The following is a 19,550-nucleotide window of genomic DNA, read 5'->3' on the forward strand; positions in this document are numbered from 1 at the left end:
GTGCRCCAGGGGAGGTTTAGATTATATATCAGGAAAAATCTCTTTACCAAAAGGGTTGTCATGCATTGGAACAGGCTGCCCAGGAAAGTGGTTATGTCACCATTCCTGGAAGCGTTTATAAGACRCGAAGACGTGGCACTTAGGGACATAGTTCACTGGTGGACTTGGCAGTGCTGAGTTAATGGATGGACTTGATGATCTCAAAGGTCTTTTCTGACCTAAATGATTCTATGGTTCTATGCCAAATAGGGCACTTAGAGACAGCATGAAAATGCATATCATAAATTATTCCTAGAAGGCAGAACGGGTAGCCCCCACACCAGACCCATCTCCCTCCACCCTCTAAGCTTCCAGCACTGAAACCCAGCAGGATTTGCATCTTCAAGCACCCCCTCCACTCCTTCACAGCTCTGCTGAGAGCCCTGCACTATTTCAGACACTTGGACATGTCTCTGGCAGCTCCCAGCTGGCAGACATGACACAGTATCTGTGTCCATCGCTGGGATGTGATGGACAGAAGACAGCAGTGCAGAGTGGCAGAGTCAGGGTGGTCCAGATCACAGACTGGTGTAGAATTAATCAAACATTTTTGTAGCGAACTCTTAAAGTCTCATAATAATTCTGGAAAACAGGTAACACTACAGAAGGCAGAAAGCAACCAAGAAGCTTTCACTCAGATGCACCACATATCCAAGGAGGGCTTTGAACATTTTAACAGCAATGTTTCATGCATTTTAAGAACAACCTCTGCAGTATTACTTTGCATTCACCTGTCCTTTGCTCTTCCCAGCCAGTTTTCATTGCTAACAAGTGAGGATAACCAGTGGTCCCAGCTTTGTGAAAGAGGCAGCGCTTGCCCCACTACACTCCAAAGCCATCTAGGAATCTAGCTGAACAATGAATGCAGAAGACCCATGGACCCAGAACTTCCTCCCTGTTGTACCTGCCTTCTCCTTCCCTGCTGCCAGATATTGATCCATACTATCTGCTCACCACTGATGCCAGGATGCTGGCCAGAAAGGTTACACACACACAGACCTTACCAAACACACTGCAAAACAGCAGTGGATTAAGTCACGACAGTATATTTCAAGACTCTCTCTAATKTCAGTAAYRTTGAAAAGCCAGCTGTAACTCCTGMAGAAGACATGCATCAGGAAAGTCATGAATGATTATTTAGGAAGTGTTCTTTTGGGAAATCTCAGGCATATTCTTGCTTAAGGAAAGGAAAACTCAGAATAATAAGATTTTGGTAACACCTGAGTCAATATGCTGTCTTGGACTCCAATTGTCCTAATTTGTTGCATATCAAAGCAGAAGCCCTTAATCACTTGGATACACATGAAAACTTTTATTGGTATACCTGCTCGATTTTATTACAGTAATGCAAGAATTGCATTCACTTTAAAAATGCAATTAGAACTTTTTTTTTGGTAGAGCACTTTGTAACTGTGAGGTCTCTGATTCATAGCTACAGCATATGGTTTTTACTGTTAGAGTCAAGGGACCAATCATAGCACTACATGTATGTTTAATAGATAATATATACTAGATATATTATTTTTACAGGTCACAAAAMTGGAAAAAGGTTTTTAAAATGTAAAACGGAGTCTTCAGAGGAGCTGTGAGGAGAAAAAGAAAAGCAAACAYTTTTTCAAGGAAAGCTAAATTCAGTGAGACAGTAACCCATTTTTCTTTTATGAAATGCCTGTTTCCCAGGACAGAATCAGCAAGTAGAAGKCTTCATGTTAGCATACATGTATTTCCATCTGGGATAAGGGGGACTTTGCCTAATTACTACATTAACAGYTGCCTTCAGTGCTCTTTAAGGATGTCTCAAATAAATCAAAGTTCTAAAACCWACCCAAAATGTGGCAGGTAAGACTGCAGAGCTGTGACACGGAGCGTCTCTTTACATGGCATGTCAGGAGACAGTGAGGCATTTTCGGAGCAGGACCCCTCCCACAGGTACCTCCACACAGGCACACAGCAGCAGCTCTGCTCCCTCTGCTTCTCTCTCACTCAAGCCCCCAACCCTCACCTTTTTCCATGAGGAACAGAGGCAGCCACAGCACTGTATTGCCAATGCAAGATCCCAAGATATCAAAGCCTGCTTGTACAGGGGGCAGGAGGGAAAAAGGAGATAAAACCTAAACCTCTTGGAGCTGAGTCTTTCAGCTTTGTAAGGCTGGTATCAAGACACAAGGCCACTAAAGCACAAATTCTTGAGGTGAACTATTATGAATTGTGTGAAAGCCTGCAGCCAAAACCTACACACTGCATCATTTTAAGAAAGTCACTACTGCAGCACTTAAGAACGCCCCTGCAGGTTACAACCTTCTATTTATGTGCTTTATGGCAACTCAGGGTGAGTTTATCACAGGGATGAGAATTACAATCAGGAGATCGATTTTGTTCCACTGTGCTGCATTAACATCTGCCAAAAAAAAAAAAGTCACCAAAAATAAAGAGCAAAGTTTTCACTACAGATTTTCTTCTGCCAAAATGTACACTGTATGGGCCAACACAGTTTAATCACTGTGAAAAGATGAACAGCATAAAAAAAAAAAACAAAAAAAAAACAAACCAAACTAATCAGGTATCAAAAGTTCACACCAGTCATACAAAGTCTTTGACAGGTAAGAAGAGAATCATTATAGGGCTAACTCACTAAGCCACCTCTCCATTCTGGAAAGTGTSTGCAAACAGCTTACAGACTCTCCAGAGAAAACAAGTGATGTCTTCAGGACAAAAATGTTATTCTGGAAAATCTGAAGGGTCCTACAACACTAAGTGAGTTGGTTTTYAGAGTGAAAGAATTCATGGCTAGTCTAATATGCAGTCTATCAGACAATACTGTTGCTTTTTTTCAGAGAACTTTTTGTGAACTGCCCTCAGTGTGATGTGAGGGTTTTGTGCCCTTTTTTAAGTCTTAGTGCAAATAGCTTCCTGGGTGTTTGTACACACTGACATCTGAATGGGATCAGAGTAGTTGAGAGCAGAAATCTACTGCTGTAGTTTCAGCAAAAGATAGGGCCCTGGGGTAGCTCAACCTTCTTAGTATTTTGTTCTTAGTTACAGAGAATCAAAAAATTCTCATCTTTGTATAATAATTCTGCAACATAAACAGCATTTTCTTCAATTATGCACTGAATATTAATAAAAACAGGTTCTCACCTATCTGGTCAGTTAAAAAAAGACAGAATGCCTCAAATTTTCGATCAGGAACAGATTCARCTATTGTCTGAATAAAATTCACTTATCCCTGGCACACCTGAAATTGTTGTGCCTGTAGATGCTGCTGGCCACTGCTTGAGACAACCAGCAGSGTATCCAAGTGCAGTATGTATGAACAAAGAAGTTACTAAGTACTACCAGCCATTACAAAAGTTTTGTTTAACCTAAAATTTTTGTTTGCTATTCTGTGCAAAGTGATACCACCTTTCCCTCCCAGCTGCACTTGTTGGTATGTGTTACAACCATCCTTCAAACACCCGGCAGGTCCTCAAGCCCCTCCCTCAGGACACTGCCCAGAAACCCTGTCCAGCTGCAAAACCACCGGGAAGGAAGGCAGAACCATCTCTCCCCTGCCTGCCCAGGCTGATTTTTCCTTTCAACAACTATTACAAGAAGAAAAAATAAAAGCAAGCTCCTTGTAGAAGATCTCGCAGCCCACCATGAGGAGAAGGCAATTTGCCGAACGGCAGCGGTAGCTGTGACAGCCTGCTGGAGCAGCCAAGGTTTTATGCACAGGAATGAGGTTCACACCAAGTGGAACCACGACTGAGGTCTGCTAGCACATACAGGCACACCCCAAAAGCACAGACAAAAGCACGCAGTGACTGTCTGGTCACCTTGTAACTCTATAGGCTCCTTCTTCAAAAATTATCCGCTGAAGACCTTGGTGTTTGGAACAAGAAAGGATTCCCAGACTTTAGAGCTCCTTCTCATCTTAAGTGCTTCATCAGATATTTTACGCATTTTTTTTCTTTTTATATCGGATTAGCTACCTTCTGATACTCTCTTCTGAATTTAAACAGGCACGCTGCACTGGACAGAAATCAAGTGTATTTAGTATTCCTCCCTTTGCTCTAATCAGCTTGACAGAATCTCTCCTATATTAAAATTTTAGCGTACRTAATTCTCTTGCATGTAAAGGGTTATTAAACACTTTAATAAATCCTGCTAAGTTCATTTATTTTTTGGAAGATGATAACCTTGGAATAGACTTCTATGAAACTGGAAAAACTGCCAAGAGGAATACTGCCAAGATAACTGTGTAACTAGGTTAAACCTGGATTATTACACTGTTATTTACATTAAGGAGTATCACTATAAAACCTTTAAAAAATGGATTTGATATCTAACAGTAAGCTGTGCTTATTTCTCAGTTTGCTACATATGACAAAATGTTTTAAAACCACTCRAACTCAAGATATGGAATGTTATGTTTAAACAAGCCTGTAGACAAATACTCTTCTCACCAGAAAATCAAAACTGCACATTCTACTGTGCCATTCTTTTTGTTTGGTCATTGATCAAATGAGAAATAACAGCACAGAACTGGATAAGGCTTGCAGTCCCAAGGATTTTTTCTGAGCAGAAATGAAATTTTCTTGTTCCCTTGCCTAAGATACAGAAGTGTTCCAACTCCCTCATGTTGCCTTCATTCATTAAAGCCTCTGTTTTACAGGCTTAGGTTAATGCAGAGCACAAATGAAAGCAGCAGGTCACTCTTTAACGCAAAAGGYTGCTACACAAAACCAATTTTGATACACACAGGACCAGGAAACTCTRTACTGGTTTTGCACCAGCAGTATCAGCCAGTTTCCCCTGCAGGGTACACACGTGGGTCTACACCATTGCTCTAGGATGCTCTTCTGCCAGTTTGAGATGGTGATGCTGCCCAAACAAACCASAAGAGCCTGAAGACCACTCTGCTCTCATGGCAGAGCTGATCCACCTTGTGCAGTGTCACACATGCAGGTGGGACAAAGAAGAACAAGCTGTGCCTTCACTGCTTGATGCCACTGCACTGCAGGGTGCTTGGTGACAGCAAACCCTCTTGTGGGAGCAGTGACCCTTTGATGAGCTCAAGAGCAGTGCACATGCACACACAGAGAACAACTGTGKCCTTTTTGTTTTTTGTTATTTTATTCACAATGCTATTTAGCTGCAGCAATTTTGAGACAAGCAACCCCATCATTTCACCCTGTGTGCTCTCTGAGAATGAGGCTTTCTGGAGAGGGATTTGAGCAGCTGCTGCTTAGCAGAGAATGAAATTCAGAGTSCTGGAGGGGGAGGAGAAAGGGGGCAACAAACAACATTTGTTTAAAATCTGGCAGGAGCATCCTAATTAGATGAATTATTGAATGGATCATCAGGATTGCTCCCCAAAGTGCCATAGGGCAGGAGAGCCCTTAGAGGACATGTTGATTTAAGACTGCAAAAATGATCCCAAAGAGCACCATCACCGAATATGGAACACTAAAGGCCCATTTGTCTCAAAAATCACACTTCCCACTCAGCGCCATTGCTCACTTGCCACGTATATAAAGGTTGTAACAGTTAATCATTTAGACAGGGATAAATATTTATTCAGGGACTACCTTAACGTTGAATGTTATTTCCTCCATGACGTAAACTCGTTCAGGAAATGCTTTAGCCACCTCCTCCACACTGTTAAAATACTGCACTGGCTCCTTAATATCTCGGTCTTGTTCCAGCAGCTTAAACTGCCCTGAAAACAGATGATAAACAGAAGAATTGTAAGATATTTATATTGGACAACTGTCACTGTGGCAACTGCTGGCTCAACTTCTTCACCATTTTGCTGGGTCAGTTTTTCCAGTTATTAGCAACCAAACAAGAAGACGAAGGATTGTAGAGTGTCCTGAACCTGCCATGAAAGACGGCCAGTTCACTGAGTCGGAATGAAAAGAACGTATGGCAGCCAAAGTGAAATTAAAAAAGATCGYTTTATCACATGCTCTCTAGAAATAGTAAATAATTATGGAGGCATTTGCATTTGTGTACTTAATTCAGTGTCATAGCGTCTGTACAGATAACACTCTTGGGCCTTGAATATTAAAAGTTCTACAGAAAGAAACCACACCCATTACTACAAACACCCAAAACAATAAACATAAGGGGTTTGGGTTTGTTTTTAGCATCATCAAACAGCTATTAAAAATGGCAGGCTAAAACCCTTTTACCCCTGGGCTTCCCTAGAGTGAAACAACATCTAACTTTCCTTAATCATAAACTAAGCCCTTTGAGAATGTTAGCTAACATAAGATATTAAACCAAACACATTTAAAACTCTTTTGAAGGTGTCTACCTTCAGAGGAGTACGAGAAAGAAGTGTTTCTTGCTAATTTTACCTGCCCCCAGCATGAAAACATTGGCTATTCTCTGTATCTTGTAAAAAGCAAGTGCTGACATGGAGGGAGCCACCCCAGGCAGATTTGCCAGGGACAGCCCAGGTACATCAATCACCTGCGTGCACTACGAACACAAAGTTTGAAAGCTGKATTTTATAAATACAGAGATAACAAAAGCTGAGACAGACAGATTTACTGTTTGCATGACTTAAGCTTAAAATCAGAGGAGTGATCTTTCCAAATCTAGAAACTTTAATACTACTAAGTTTAATGCTGGTCKCAGCATTACTTGATGTAAGAAACAACTCTAGAAAATGAGGAAAAGGCTCAATAAAATCTATGGTTAGCGCACCTCCTGTAAATCACATTTTAAAATTAGCAATGCATGCAGTCACTGGATTCTTGCTCCCAAACAGCACTCAACTTCATTAAAATACATCCAATACATGAGGATGTCGGCCACCTACAGAAATATTTTCTCACTCCTTCAGCATTCTTGTGCTCAACACCCAGCTGCYCTTTTCCAACCCATCAGGCTTGAGACATTTGTGACACATTTGGAGAATTCACCCACACTGGACTATCTGAGGCCACATAAGAGCAGAGGAGGAAACGAACGCAAACTCAGCGAGCGCTGATGCCCCATGACAGAGCTGTCCCGCCCCTGCCAGGTGTGTGCACAGACGTGTACCCACACACCCACCCACACTCCCCTCCAGGAGCAGTGCCAGAGAAAGAAGCTCAGCTCCACTGCCCATCCCCAGCACCTGCTGCCAGGGGCACACCCTTCTAATCCATGTGCTCGAGCATTGTGGCTGCAACCCCAACATCAACAACTTCCTTTTACATCCTTCCCTAAGTTTTGTATTTCTAAAGTGATCATGGTAACTTTGAAGTATTATCAGCAGGGTAACTACAGATGTTGGTACCTCTCACTGTAGAACTGCTATTTTTCCAACATTCAATAACCTTCACCACACTTCCAAAATCCATTGAGTTTTCCCAACTTTGCATCTGCTTCAGGACACGCTGTGATTTGTGGTTCAACCAAGACAATTCATGTACTTCGGTGACCAACACTGGGAGAGATACAGCAGGACCTTTGGTCTGATCTGAGGAAGCCCTTCATATAGTGTAATACAGGAAAAATTCTGTATTCAGGCTTTTCTGGGTCAGACCAAAGGTCTGCCTYGTGCAGCATTCCACCTTACACAGGATTAAGTGTAAGGAGGTTGGATTTAAAGCACAATTAGCAATAACACTCAGAATCTCCTTCACAGCTCTCAGAGGAACTCATGGCTGAARGATGCCCAGAGCAGGGAAGAGGTTTTTTGGGCTTAGTAGCTCCAGAGGTTTTCTCCCTGTAAATTTAATTGYTTACTGAAGGTATCTAAACCTTTTATTGTAGACATACCCTCTTATCTTGAAAAATTTTGACAATCTCATTTTCCACAAACTTTAAAGTACCTCTGGGATTAAAGGCTACAAATTGTAGGAGTGATAAAGCTACACCTGGCAGACAGTATGGGTAGCCACAGGAAACCTGACAGCAGACAAGCATTTGGAAAAATGCTTCACATCTCAATTGAAACACAGCAGCACTAGAGCACAGAGCCAGTCACTGCACTTCAGACAGTCACTAAGGGCAAGATGCTCTTAAATTCAACAGATGTCACACGGTGTTCCTTCACCATGGGCTGACACCAGGCTGTGCCTGCTTCTCGATTGTTRCACTCTGACTCCTGACACAGCCATGGAGATACAGCCCTAACCGATAGCCCAGTTTGGGATCCAGGGTCTRATTTGCAGGATTCCTGGCAGTGGCTATCATGTGAGGCAAGTTGGGAGTACAGTTTATAATGACAAAAAAACCCCAAACCGAAACCACAGCAAGTTGAAGTCATCTCAGACAGATCTAAACTCAGTGGAGTTACTTCTGWTTTAACACCCTGTGCTTATGCACAGAATGGTGGTGAGTATGATATTGCATGGAAGCTACAGAGTTTTTTGAAACTTACATATTTAAACAATAAAATTTTTCTAGTTCAGAAAGAAATTGAGAACTCTCATTTCAGAGTGGGAACTGAGCTGSACACAGTAACAAAGCATGAATTCATATGAATGAGGAAGGAAAACAAAATACTGAATAGTAATACATGATATGAACAACACTCATCAGCCCTTTGAATGAGGCAGTGGTCTTTAATTCTARGTTCTCTAGTTACTCTGGAAGCATAATATTACTATTTTTCTATGACTGTTAYGGATTTAACAACAGTCAATCTGGTGGCAAGACAAGGTCTGTTACTCCTTGCAACCCCAAGTTCTACAAAAAAAGTCCCAAATTCCTCAGCACAGAACAAACGCTTTAGGCTTTGYGCAACTGGGAGCCGAGTCTGCTCTTTACTGTCGAATTGCACATTCCTGCAAAAAAAGGGGAAAAAAAAAACCATCATTGGAAGCTTTGCTTCGGTACAAAGCGACGCTCAGAGCTGTCTGTGTCGCTATCTGTGCCATCCTCCCCGTCCTTCAGCTGAGCCTCACAAACACAAAGCCGTCTGTGCCCTCACTGCTAATAAGCAGCAGTTCACGAGGAGGTTGACGACAGAGAAGTACACACAGATCCCAAAGCACAGAATAGAAGGGCAGCATTAATCTCTGCCTGTTACAAAATCAAGAAGTATGCTGTGCATGGAAGCTGTTGGAACTAGACATTAAAATGCCTCTTCCTTGAAAAAGATGGGTTTATAACTCGAGATTTTCTATAGGCAGTTTTAAAAAAATTTACTTCCTCACTGAAAAAACCAGGCTTTTTTATTGGAAGGAGAAAAAGAAGGGCTGAAGAGGAGCCTACAATACACATTTGAACCAGATGTCAAGTAACTAACTAACTAATGGGGAGGAAGCAGACTTTCTTTCAGAAGAATTTCTGACTGTGTTTCTCCCTGGTCTCTATTCAAGCCGCCATAAAAAAACAAAGACAGCATGGCTGAAATACAAGTTTAATGGACCTAAGTATGGCTTGACTGCACCTTAAAGTGGAATTTTATTACATTTTGCAAGAGGCACAATTTCATTGGGACATTGGGAGACTTTACAAAATTGACAGCAAGCTTGAGCAAACCACAGGGCAATTTCGTTGGGTGTTAATTAGGAATTTGACACACACAAAGAAAAGAAGAAAATATAAAGCTAAAACTATACTTTTATTGAAACTCTCCYCTCTCTCTCTCTCTCTTTCTCACTAGCACAAAAAGAATAATGAAATATTTCTGTAGTAAATCAGTGAAGGTTCAGAAAGATCAAAGATTCATAATACCTGCACGGTCCACTGAGCAGGTATGGCTATTCCTTTGCAGCAAGGGAGAAATGAACAAATCCTGCAAGCTTTATATCTCTTTATCTTTCTGTCTGGCCTCTGGCAGGCACAGTATTGAAACAGTTTCATCCTAGTATATATTATCTCTGTAGATTATGAATTCTTAYTTCTCTGTGAAGGCACTTACAGCAGACACAGTAAATCCACCACTGGTGGAAATGAGTCTGGAAAGCTAAAAAGGCAAGGAAGGACCTAAACCAGTGCTTATTCTCCAGTTTATGAAGGCATTTATTAAAACCCATTAGGAGCAGGAAGATCAGTCCATCTTCCTTCTTTCAATGGCAGTGAGCAGGGGCATTAATCAGCCCTTTCTGTCCCAACTTCTGCTGCTTCCACTGCTTAGGTYCTTGCAGGCTTACACATGTAAGTTAGGAGTTAGGAAACTCCARCCCAGCTCATACAGGCTGTTTCAATGGTGTGAGACCCCCTGGTTTTCACAGTGACTTATTCCTTACCAGCAAACAGCCCAGTAGTTTCCGACAGTTCAGAATGTTTCCAAAACAGAAACATTCATTCTGTACAGTGACTGTACTGTGCCTAGACSCAGGCAATCTTTATCTATGGCAGGCGTTCACAGGCTGAACAAACAGTCAAGTTTTCATTGACACAAAAGGATGAGAGCATATTTATGCTCCTACACCAAAAAGAAAATCTGGAAAAAGAAATTCTGTTGAAAAAAAATGCATGTCATCAGTAGGAAACATGGAAKGTCACCGAAACATCTGCTCAGCTGTGTTAGCTGCTAAATGTTTCTCTAAGGAGGCAGGAGCTGTATTGTCTTTCAGCAGCTTTGATTATTTAGTAAGTCTCACAGCTCTCTGTGAGATTGTATGCAAGGCCGTGMTTCTCAAGAATGTGCAGATGGCACAGCAGGACAGCAAAAGTACTGCAAAGGTTTATGTTTCTTATTATTTGTTGAATGCTSACTGTATTTTGGTACTTAAAAAAACAGCAGAGTTTTTTTTTTTCCTTAAAAAAAGGAAAGGCTCTACCTGCCACAATGACATTGTTTTGGAAAAAGACAATTGTTGCCTACACTTTTCAACATTCCTGTGCATAAAACTGATAGCAAATTACTTTGCTTTTCTTCACAAAATGATGATCCTTGATATAACTGGGCAGAGTTGAAGAGCATAARCCAAAGTACACTTCAGCACACTTGGTTCTTGGATGGACCAATACAGTCTTTATCTGTTTGTCTACATAACTGTCCTCAATACCTGATACAGATATAAATCCATTTCAGTGGGGAACAATGGAAGGAAATCCCAGTTTATGGTCTCCCCTGTCAGCCCATCAACTAGATCATATGGTAGAGCTATTTCATCCCTAACTAATCCTTAGACAAGGCAGCCAGTCAACAGCAAGTATGGCAAACCAAAGACTCAGAAATAACTGATTAAGCTATAATGATAACACTTCAGCCTACCTGCAATTAAAAAAAAAAAAAACCAAAAAAAACCAGAACTTTTTATTTAAATTAACATTTGCCAATATGTCTTTGATAGAACCTAAATGTGGCATTTTGTTGTTGTAAGAAGTGTGGTCCTAGAGTGGCTGTAGCTGTCTCGGTCTGAGAAAAGGAAGAACAGAAGAAGAGCCCATCACAATTTTTGACATACCGATCGTGTGGCTAACTGGGACCACAATGTAAAATTAATACTGAAGCTCTTTCAGGGACCTSTCACTAAACCAATGTGAAAAGATTTGGCAGAGATGTCATGATGAGCAGGTGATAAATGCCTCATGTTGCTTTTGTCACCTTCCAACTTGTCGAAAGTGAGCGTTTGTCCCCAGCTCTCCAGAGGAGAGAAGAGCACAGGCACACTCAGATCCTCTGGAGCAACAAAGCCCCACTGCAAAAAGAGAATGGAATTAAATGGAATTACAGAATGCTGCTCTTAACAGCAGGAGCAGACAGTAGGCTAACCATGGACGAGTGCAGGAAGGCTCACTGTCCACAGGGAAGGCAGGAAAGTCACCTGCTGTTATCTCTGGACTCTCTATTGAAGGAGATTCCATCTCAGGTTGGGATGTGGCAGCAAACTAACATGGATGCAGTGCCATGGTGAGTTCAACCCCTCAGTCAAAGAAAGAGCAAGATAACCCAAYGGCACAGCTTCGTCCTTATCAGCCACACCGACAGCTTCTGAGAGCTACACTAAAAATGGCTGGGGGGCAGAGGGGATATTTTCTGGAGTTATTCATGAGAAATTCTTTGTTTATTTTCATATTGTAGCCTGCTGAAAGCATACAGGAAACTATAAAAGGGTGGAGAACACAACAGGAAAGTACACGAGTGTATCTTTGGTGCACAGCTTTCAAAGGATGACAGCTGGGACACAAACTAGAAATGCTACAATTGATTCTTAAGGCATAATCACTTTGAAACAGCTACTAAAGAAACCAAAACATTCCTTCTGGGTTGTTTTTTTTTTTTTTAAGAACTGCCTGTCAATACTTTTTCTTGAGGAGACAGGTGAAGAAGAGGACCTCCTGCGTCCTAGTCTATACCAAATCTTCTAGAAATTTTGGGAATGTATTAAAAAAACAGACAGAACATGAACTAGAGACAGATCTAAGTAAACATGACACAAGCAGAATTCATCAAGTGTACTGGAGCTAAACTTATGGCACTGCAAAGCAGAGGGCAAGGCACAAAGGCACATTCAGTCAGCAGATATTGTGTAACATTTCATGGGGAAGGAGCCCTTCACAATGAATAGTTTTACTTCTTGGAAGTATTATGAAGATTTTGAAGCCTTAAACGCCTTTATTGCTCACTGTGTCATGTCTGTGGCACAAAYAGCCAATCAACCAAGAGGGAGTGAGTCAGGCATCCCAGCCTGGTGAGACATGTCGAAGCAGAGCATCAGCCCACTGACACATCACCTGTGYGTATGCACAGACACCATCTGAGAGATCAAGGCAGGGAACAAAACCAAGTTTCCCACACAGAAATGAAATGCTTGTTAATCAAACCCTCTAATCCTATGCTGGCAAAGCAGAGGGGATGGTATAGCCKAGCATTCTCTTTTGTCTTATCTTACTTTTATGATTCGTAAGTAGCATAACAAAAAAAAAAAAAGATTCTGTTGGCAGCATAACAAAGAAAAATCAGTTCAAATGGTGAGTGATGATAGCTTAAAGCAGATTTAACTCACAGATATTGCAAGAGAGGGAATTTTAGGTTACAGATGATGTCAAAGACAGACAGGGAAAACAAGCCTAACCTCCAACCTTTGTTTCATAAGTTATTATCATCACAAATACAAGATTACCACAATGAAATGTTCCATTTTACAGGGTCACATGTTTTGAGTGYCTGGACTGTAAGCTAACTAGATTTMACCTTACTGGGTTATCATTGATCTACCCTGTAATTAGCATAATTTTCTTCCTTTCCCATGTGTTTCCAACAGACATGAGGAGTATGTCATGAGTGTTAGTTCACACACCCAACTGACCATGCAGAGGGCTCTGAGGAGCACCACACCGTTTGACTCCCCCAATTACTGTTAACAAAAGCTGTGGTTAACAAAAGCTCTTCCTGCTGGAGAGTAAGAATAYAAAGACACACACATGAAGATGGGATGCTCTTCTGGTGAGTATCAGCACTTACTCTGATCACAGCTCAAAAAGTGATTGAGAGAGAGAAAAGTTACAGAAAGCCCAACTAAATCAACRCAGAACCCACATGAAACCATATTGAGATGACTACATTTAACARCAGCTTCCCAATGACAAAAACTTTCCTTGTGCGGGTATGAGCACCATTCCCTTGGTGCTGGAGTGGATAATGTCCACGCAGRTCCCAGTTATGACAATGTTTAATAGTCACTGAAAGCTTATGGCTCCGACCTACTACAGCAGCATCCARGATCCTCATGGGAACGTCTGCTGGAACTGCCTGCCACCAGAGAGGAACATTTGATAACAAGGTAAAGACAACTTATCCCTCACTTAGAAGAARCCTCTAGCAAAAACTACCAGAAAACAAAATAAGGCAGAACCAAAGGTGAAAATGTACATGGTTACATTTCTTACCACATTTAGAAACACTTGCCTTACTAAGTTAATATACTGCTTTCACTTAAACACTGATTTGGCACTAAAATTCAATTCTGAAGGAGCAGAGATCCAGCTTAAATATGTCAAAGAAAACTGAACATGAAGCCTTGCAGTGGCTGGCAGATGAGACCCTTAACAGAACCTTACACTGCTCTGCCCATAGATCTCCCTATTTCAGTGAAAGACATCACATACCTTTAAAAATAAGAAGCAATACAGACCTAATCTGCCTTTGGATCTAGTTTTAACTAAATGATGTCCTCCCAAATCATTAGTATACACTCATCCCAAGATATACATCCGTTAAAAGAACACGGTTGTCTACAACAGATTAACATTTAATTAAAACAGAGATGAGAGTAACAGAATAAACTCCTGGTTAACATTTGAAATTAGTATTACTAGTTTCAAGCAGGCTCAAACAGACTACATTAGAAAACCTGTTAAAGGTTAGCCAAGCATGTTGGGATTTTATATCTCAGATGCATCCAAATATTCTGCCTTTATACCATGGATTACGCACGTTATTAAAACTGCTCTCAGAAGAAATTATGAATGTGTAAGGTTTTCTCCTTAATGCTGACAGAGAAAATCCYTTTTTCTTTTATTTCAAAACAAATCTGTGATTAATAATTCGGAGAAAACATAATAATAAAATCTGTTCTTGCGGGCTGATGCCTGCACCAGCAATAGTGCAGCTGTAATCCATAATCCGCATAACTCCAAGTACCTAATGAGTACAGAAACMCAAAGCCATCCTTCCCTTGCCTAAGCAGATGCCTCCCCATGGAAAATCCACACAGGTTAAAAAAACTCCTCTTTTCCCTTTTCACTCTTGCCATTTTGGTTGCTTAACAGTGAACTTCAGTTCCTTGTGCAAATGCAGTGTGAATGAAAGAAACTGGAGTATTTTCTAAGGGCAGCAATATTTCAGGACCTGAGTTCAATGCAGATSTAGTGGAATAGTTTCTTCTAATTCCAGTGTCTAAATTTTTTTTTTCAAAATATTAAAAGCATTTTTTTGCACTGACAAAAAGATAAAAATCAGAGCATTCAAAAAACCTGTGTTCACCCGTGGCAATAGAAAAAWTTTATAGTGGCAGATGGAAGAGGCTTCATTCTTAGAGAAACAGAGGAGTTTAAAAACAGGATTAATAATTTTAGGGGACCAGAATTTGATCGCATTGCAAAAAGACAACATCTGTAAATTAGAAACAAGCAGTTCTAACCTCTGTGTCAGGCCTGCTCTGAATCCTATCATTTCACTTTGATTAAAAAACCAGAGAGATTGCAGTTATAGGGAGAGATTTAAGATGTGCAGAAGCACGTTTTTACCACAATATGGATTCCAGGGATCCTAACCACAAGCAAGTTGTGGATTTACACGAGACAACTTTTAGGATTTGGTATCCATCTCTTAAAAAATAAATCTCAAAGTAAAAGCAGCTTTTCCAAACAAGTTCATACACATTCTTCTATTTCTTGGTAAGTCAAAACTTTCACTAAACCAACAGCAGCAACCTCTTAGCTCAATCATTAACTTTGCCTTACTGAGTAACAGYTTTTATTTATTTATTTGGCAAAAGCTTCAAAGCCCACACTCACCAAAACTCAACCTCCTAATGTTTCTGCCACAGTGCAAAGACACTTCCTTCAACTGCAAACCAACATCCTTTATGCTTTCTGCTCTTTTGCTGATTGATCTTTTTCCTCCTGCTACTCCCACGTGAGTATCCCCATTTCTACAGCCTGACTTGAGYACCATTCATTGCCTTCTTGCCCACTGAGCAGTCTTTTGTGCCTTTCAGGTTCTGACCCCATCCCATGGACAACACGCCCCTGCCCAAGTGTGGGACGGGGTGTCCTCCACCCAAGGAGGGCAGTGACATCCACAGCACTGCCCCCGGCAGCCACTTGTGCTGCAGGAAACAAAGAAAAAGTGCTAAAGAAAAAGTGCATTCACRGAGCAGAAATCTTTAAAATGCACATAGATAATTCTGTATAAAAAGTGCTTTTGTTTCCTGCTCAGGAACAGGTTTTTTAATTAACTGAATGGGAGGAGTTGTAAAAACCAGGAACAATGACTGAGTCAGCAGCTCAGTCAGTTCTCAGTAGCTTAACAGGGCTTTACATGAGACAGAATAAACTTATTCCATTGAGTTAGACATTTTTATCAATGTGTAGAGAGACTTCAGAGCTGGGGCTTGGTATCCTGAAAGACCATCTGTGCATTATAGAGCAGCTTATTGTTTCAAAGCTTGTATCTCATTTGCTTGCTCAATATATATGTAGTTTCTAGCAGAGCCTGTATTTTTCCCCCTTCTCCCCTCTCTCTCAACTTAAATCTACTAAAGTATTGTACTCAAATTACTGCAAAACCTGCTGGTCGAATAGTTCCCAACATTCATGCATCTGCAATGGAAAGGAGTAGGTGCTCTTASTCTGTAATTAAAAAGACGATTTTCTTTGGAAAGGTACTATCACTATGTATTGTCAATGCCTGTCAATGCAGACTATTGCTTAGTTTACATATTTACAATGTGTTTAAATTAGGAAGGAATTCAATTTATTAGGAAGGAATTCAATTTATTAAAGCTCTGACCACCTGCAATCATGAGCAAGTTCTGAAAAAAACATGTTGACTTCTGGAACAAATTGAACAACATTTTAAAAACTGAAATGAAGCCAATTTCCAAAGAAACTCTTTAATTACACAATAGGTCTGGTTTATTCATCTGAGGTTTCCTGTCAAGGAGAGTATCCAGCTTTAAGTACATTCATGCTACAGCTGAAATTACATTAAGGAGAATTTAAAACAAGAGCAGAGCCAAAATAATACACGATCTGAAAATCACCTTGATGAAGTACACGTAGGAGCTTATGCTCCAAAAACTGTCATCCGTAAAGCTGGAATATCTGTCAAGCATACAAAGTAACTTGCAGCAAGCAAAGATTTCTAATTTTTTTTKGTTTAGGATCAGCAGTCACGTTTGTGTCACTGCCTGAGTTGAGAGGCAGAAGGTGTTTTGATCCCTGCATTCTGCATGAGCTGAGCCATCTCTTCACTCACTCCCTGTGAATTCAACAGAGTTTGTCAGAATTGTCTGGTTTCCAGTACAAGAGGACATTGATTCAGCGCTGTGCAATTTACCCACGAAGCAGACAACACTCTTGATAACAGCTCAAGATGAATGAAGGCAGCTTTTAAGAATGAGCATTTTGGCATATGCTCACAGCATGTGCTAAAGTGTCACCAGGAAGAAAAAAAGGGGGGAAAAAGGGAAAGAAGAGATGAGCTGAAAAGGTGGGTGAATAGAGATGATGAGTAAGAGCACATTGCTTCAGCACTGCCACTTCATTTRATTTTCACTGCTACTCAAGAAGGCAACAAAGATGATAAATCTAAAATGCAGATCTAAGCAAGATATGCATCTGCCTCAGTTCTCTTGAATGMATTCCATCACACACATTTTGTTTCATTACCTTAGAAAAGGAGGGTACCATCTAAACCTCTCTCTGGCAGTTCAACTTACCATAGCTGAATCCAAAAGGTATAAAGAAACAGAATGCCCAGCCAATTTTTTCCCTCTTGCAAGATGCCTGCCAGCTTGCTGAGAGCCAAATGAAACCCGTTACTGGAGGCTGCCAGCCTAGCCTCAAACAGCTTGACAGAAAATAAACGTTACAGACTACACATGGGGTGGTTTAATTCCAAAAGTGTTTTTAGACCACTACTCAAGGAATTTTGTTTTCTCCATCTAAATGATAATTCATGAATTAAAGAGCTGGACTAGTGAATATTTTTCCTGTATGTGTTTCTAGTGAAAACTACTCACTAATACTGGTTTGGGACATCTCCCATTGAAAGGCATTTTTGCACCAGTCTCACTTTGTAGCCTTTTGYTGAAAGGGCTGTGAAGTGGTAATTATCAGAGGGGCTGACTGCCTGTTTGTCTTTGAGTGCACATGGACTTCCCCACCTGCTAGATGRTCATGAGATATATTATTACATACTGATTTCTAAGTATACAAGCTAACATYAGCACCTGCAGCTATTCCAAGGAAATTCTGTGCTTTAAATTTCTGCAAARCAACTTTGACTGAAAAACAAGGTGATCTTAAATCTGCCTCTGGGATTATGAAAAGTATTATTAAAACTTTGGTCTAAAAAAAAAAAAAGAAGTTATTCCTTGAATAATGAAAGTAAATCAATACTGGGTAGTTTGCATTAGCACATAGATTTAAGGTGGTAAAGAGGCCATGGAGGGGAAAAAAGGATATTAGGGTTTCAGAAATTAGAATTGGTTACTGTAGGTATTCGGAAAGGGAGGCAGATGGTGCTTAGAGACCAGAAAAACTGGGACATCCCAAATTGAAAGTAACTCAAAATCAAAACCCATCATAAGATCAGTCTGACAAAGTTTTCCCAACAKCTTAACATTCCTTTCAGGAAAAGGACTATTTCAGCCGAGATTTTTTGAACATGGGAAACAGAGACACAAAGATGCTTAAAAAAACCTGCCTTTGAAATGGCATGCTCTTTTGAAGCAGATTTTTCCTCAAAAATGTCCACTCCTTTCTTTTTCAACCACACTCCTGCACACCCAGTGAAGCAAAACCCAACAACAGGTGAGCCTTTGTGGATATATAGTGGTAGAGTCACCATGTGCTGCAGAAGGTCACTTGGAGAAGGGTCACCAGCCCCAAGGAAGCAGACCAACACTTCTTTTACCCCTTCAGGCTGCCACCTTCTCCTTCCACGCCAAGCTGCCTTGAGGGGACAGTGTCCATCCTGCCAAAACCCTGCCCCAAAGGTGAGGGTCTCAGCTTGGCCAGCAGTAGGGGCAGGGCTCACAGGAAGCAGTCACGGGCACGGCGCACTCTGTACTGACACACAGCCCCACAGCTGACAGGCTTATCCACACCCAGCTTCAGTGCCTGCCTAAACATCAGGGCAAAACACATTTGTTTAAACTAGAAAGACTGTGATCACTTAAGAAAATCTAGATACAACCTGGTTTACAATCTCTTTTTGTCTGCTGGGGGCTCTCTCTCTGATTGAGGGATGTCAAAGCGGGCACAATTCACTTTTCCTCCCTGCAGTCACCCTCCATGCTTTCAGCTCTCCCTGCTTTTCACTCTCCATGTACTATTTTGGCCTCCCCAGCTACTCTTCAAGTTGGAATTGCCCAAGTGGATGGGAGTTTAAATACCTGGAGCAGTYACCTGATGTCTTATCTACGTACTACCCTTCCCCACGCCATGCCCCAGCGTTGCACCCCTGCCTGCTGCGGGCTCCTCACAGCTGAGCTCATTTGCCAGCTCTAGGAAAACTCAGCTGAGCCAGCTCTCAGAAGGCTGAATGCCAGCTGACCCAAGGTTTCCCTTGGACAGGAGTCAGAAAACCACCCCGCACACTTTCCATCTGATGCACATTAAACGAGCCTTACAGCAGCCAAACACCACGAAGCGACAAACATCTGCCCTATGGGAAAAAGGTGGCTATTTTCATTTTCCACAGYGGAGAAGACGAGTGGTACATCCAAGCAGGATGAAGTGTCACCTCACACACTCCTGCTGCCCGGAGCCAGCACGCCTGACATGGCAGCACCACGTCCCACCCTCGGCAGAGCARGATGCTGCCCTTCCAGGGGCACACAGACCGTGGCTGCCATCACRTGCTGGGCTCCTGCTCCATCCCTGYTGCWGTTAAACAT

General features: G+C 41.4%; 1 protein-coding gene across 2 annotated transcripts in view; it reads right to left on the minus strand.

Moving 5' to 3' along the window:
* The window catches only part of GAREM1 (GRB2 associated regulator of MAPK1 subtype 1), a 99,501-nt gene that overhangs the window by 16,310 nt on the left and 63,641 nt on the right, over positions 1 to 19,550 (minus strand). The window contains exon 3 of one of the 2 annotated variants that reach the window (XM_057364992.1): positions 5,610 to 5,740. The exons of the other annotated variant lie outside the window; for it this stretch is intronic. Within the exon in view, the coding sequence (XP_057220975.1) occupies positions 5,610 to 5,740 (131 nt within the window). The remainder of the gene's footprint in view (positions 1 to 5,609; positions 5,741 to 19,550) is intronic. 2 annotated transcript variants of the gene reach the window in all.

Source organism: Malurus melanocephalus, unplaced genomic scaffold (assembly GCF_030028575.1).
Source record: "Malurus melanocephalus ecotype Western Australia unplaced genomic scaffold, MMel_1.1 scaffold_46, whole genome shotgun sequence".
Taxonomy (NCBI): Eukaryota; Metazoa; Chordata; class Aves; order Passeriformes; family Maluridae; genus Malurus; species Malurus melanocephalus.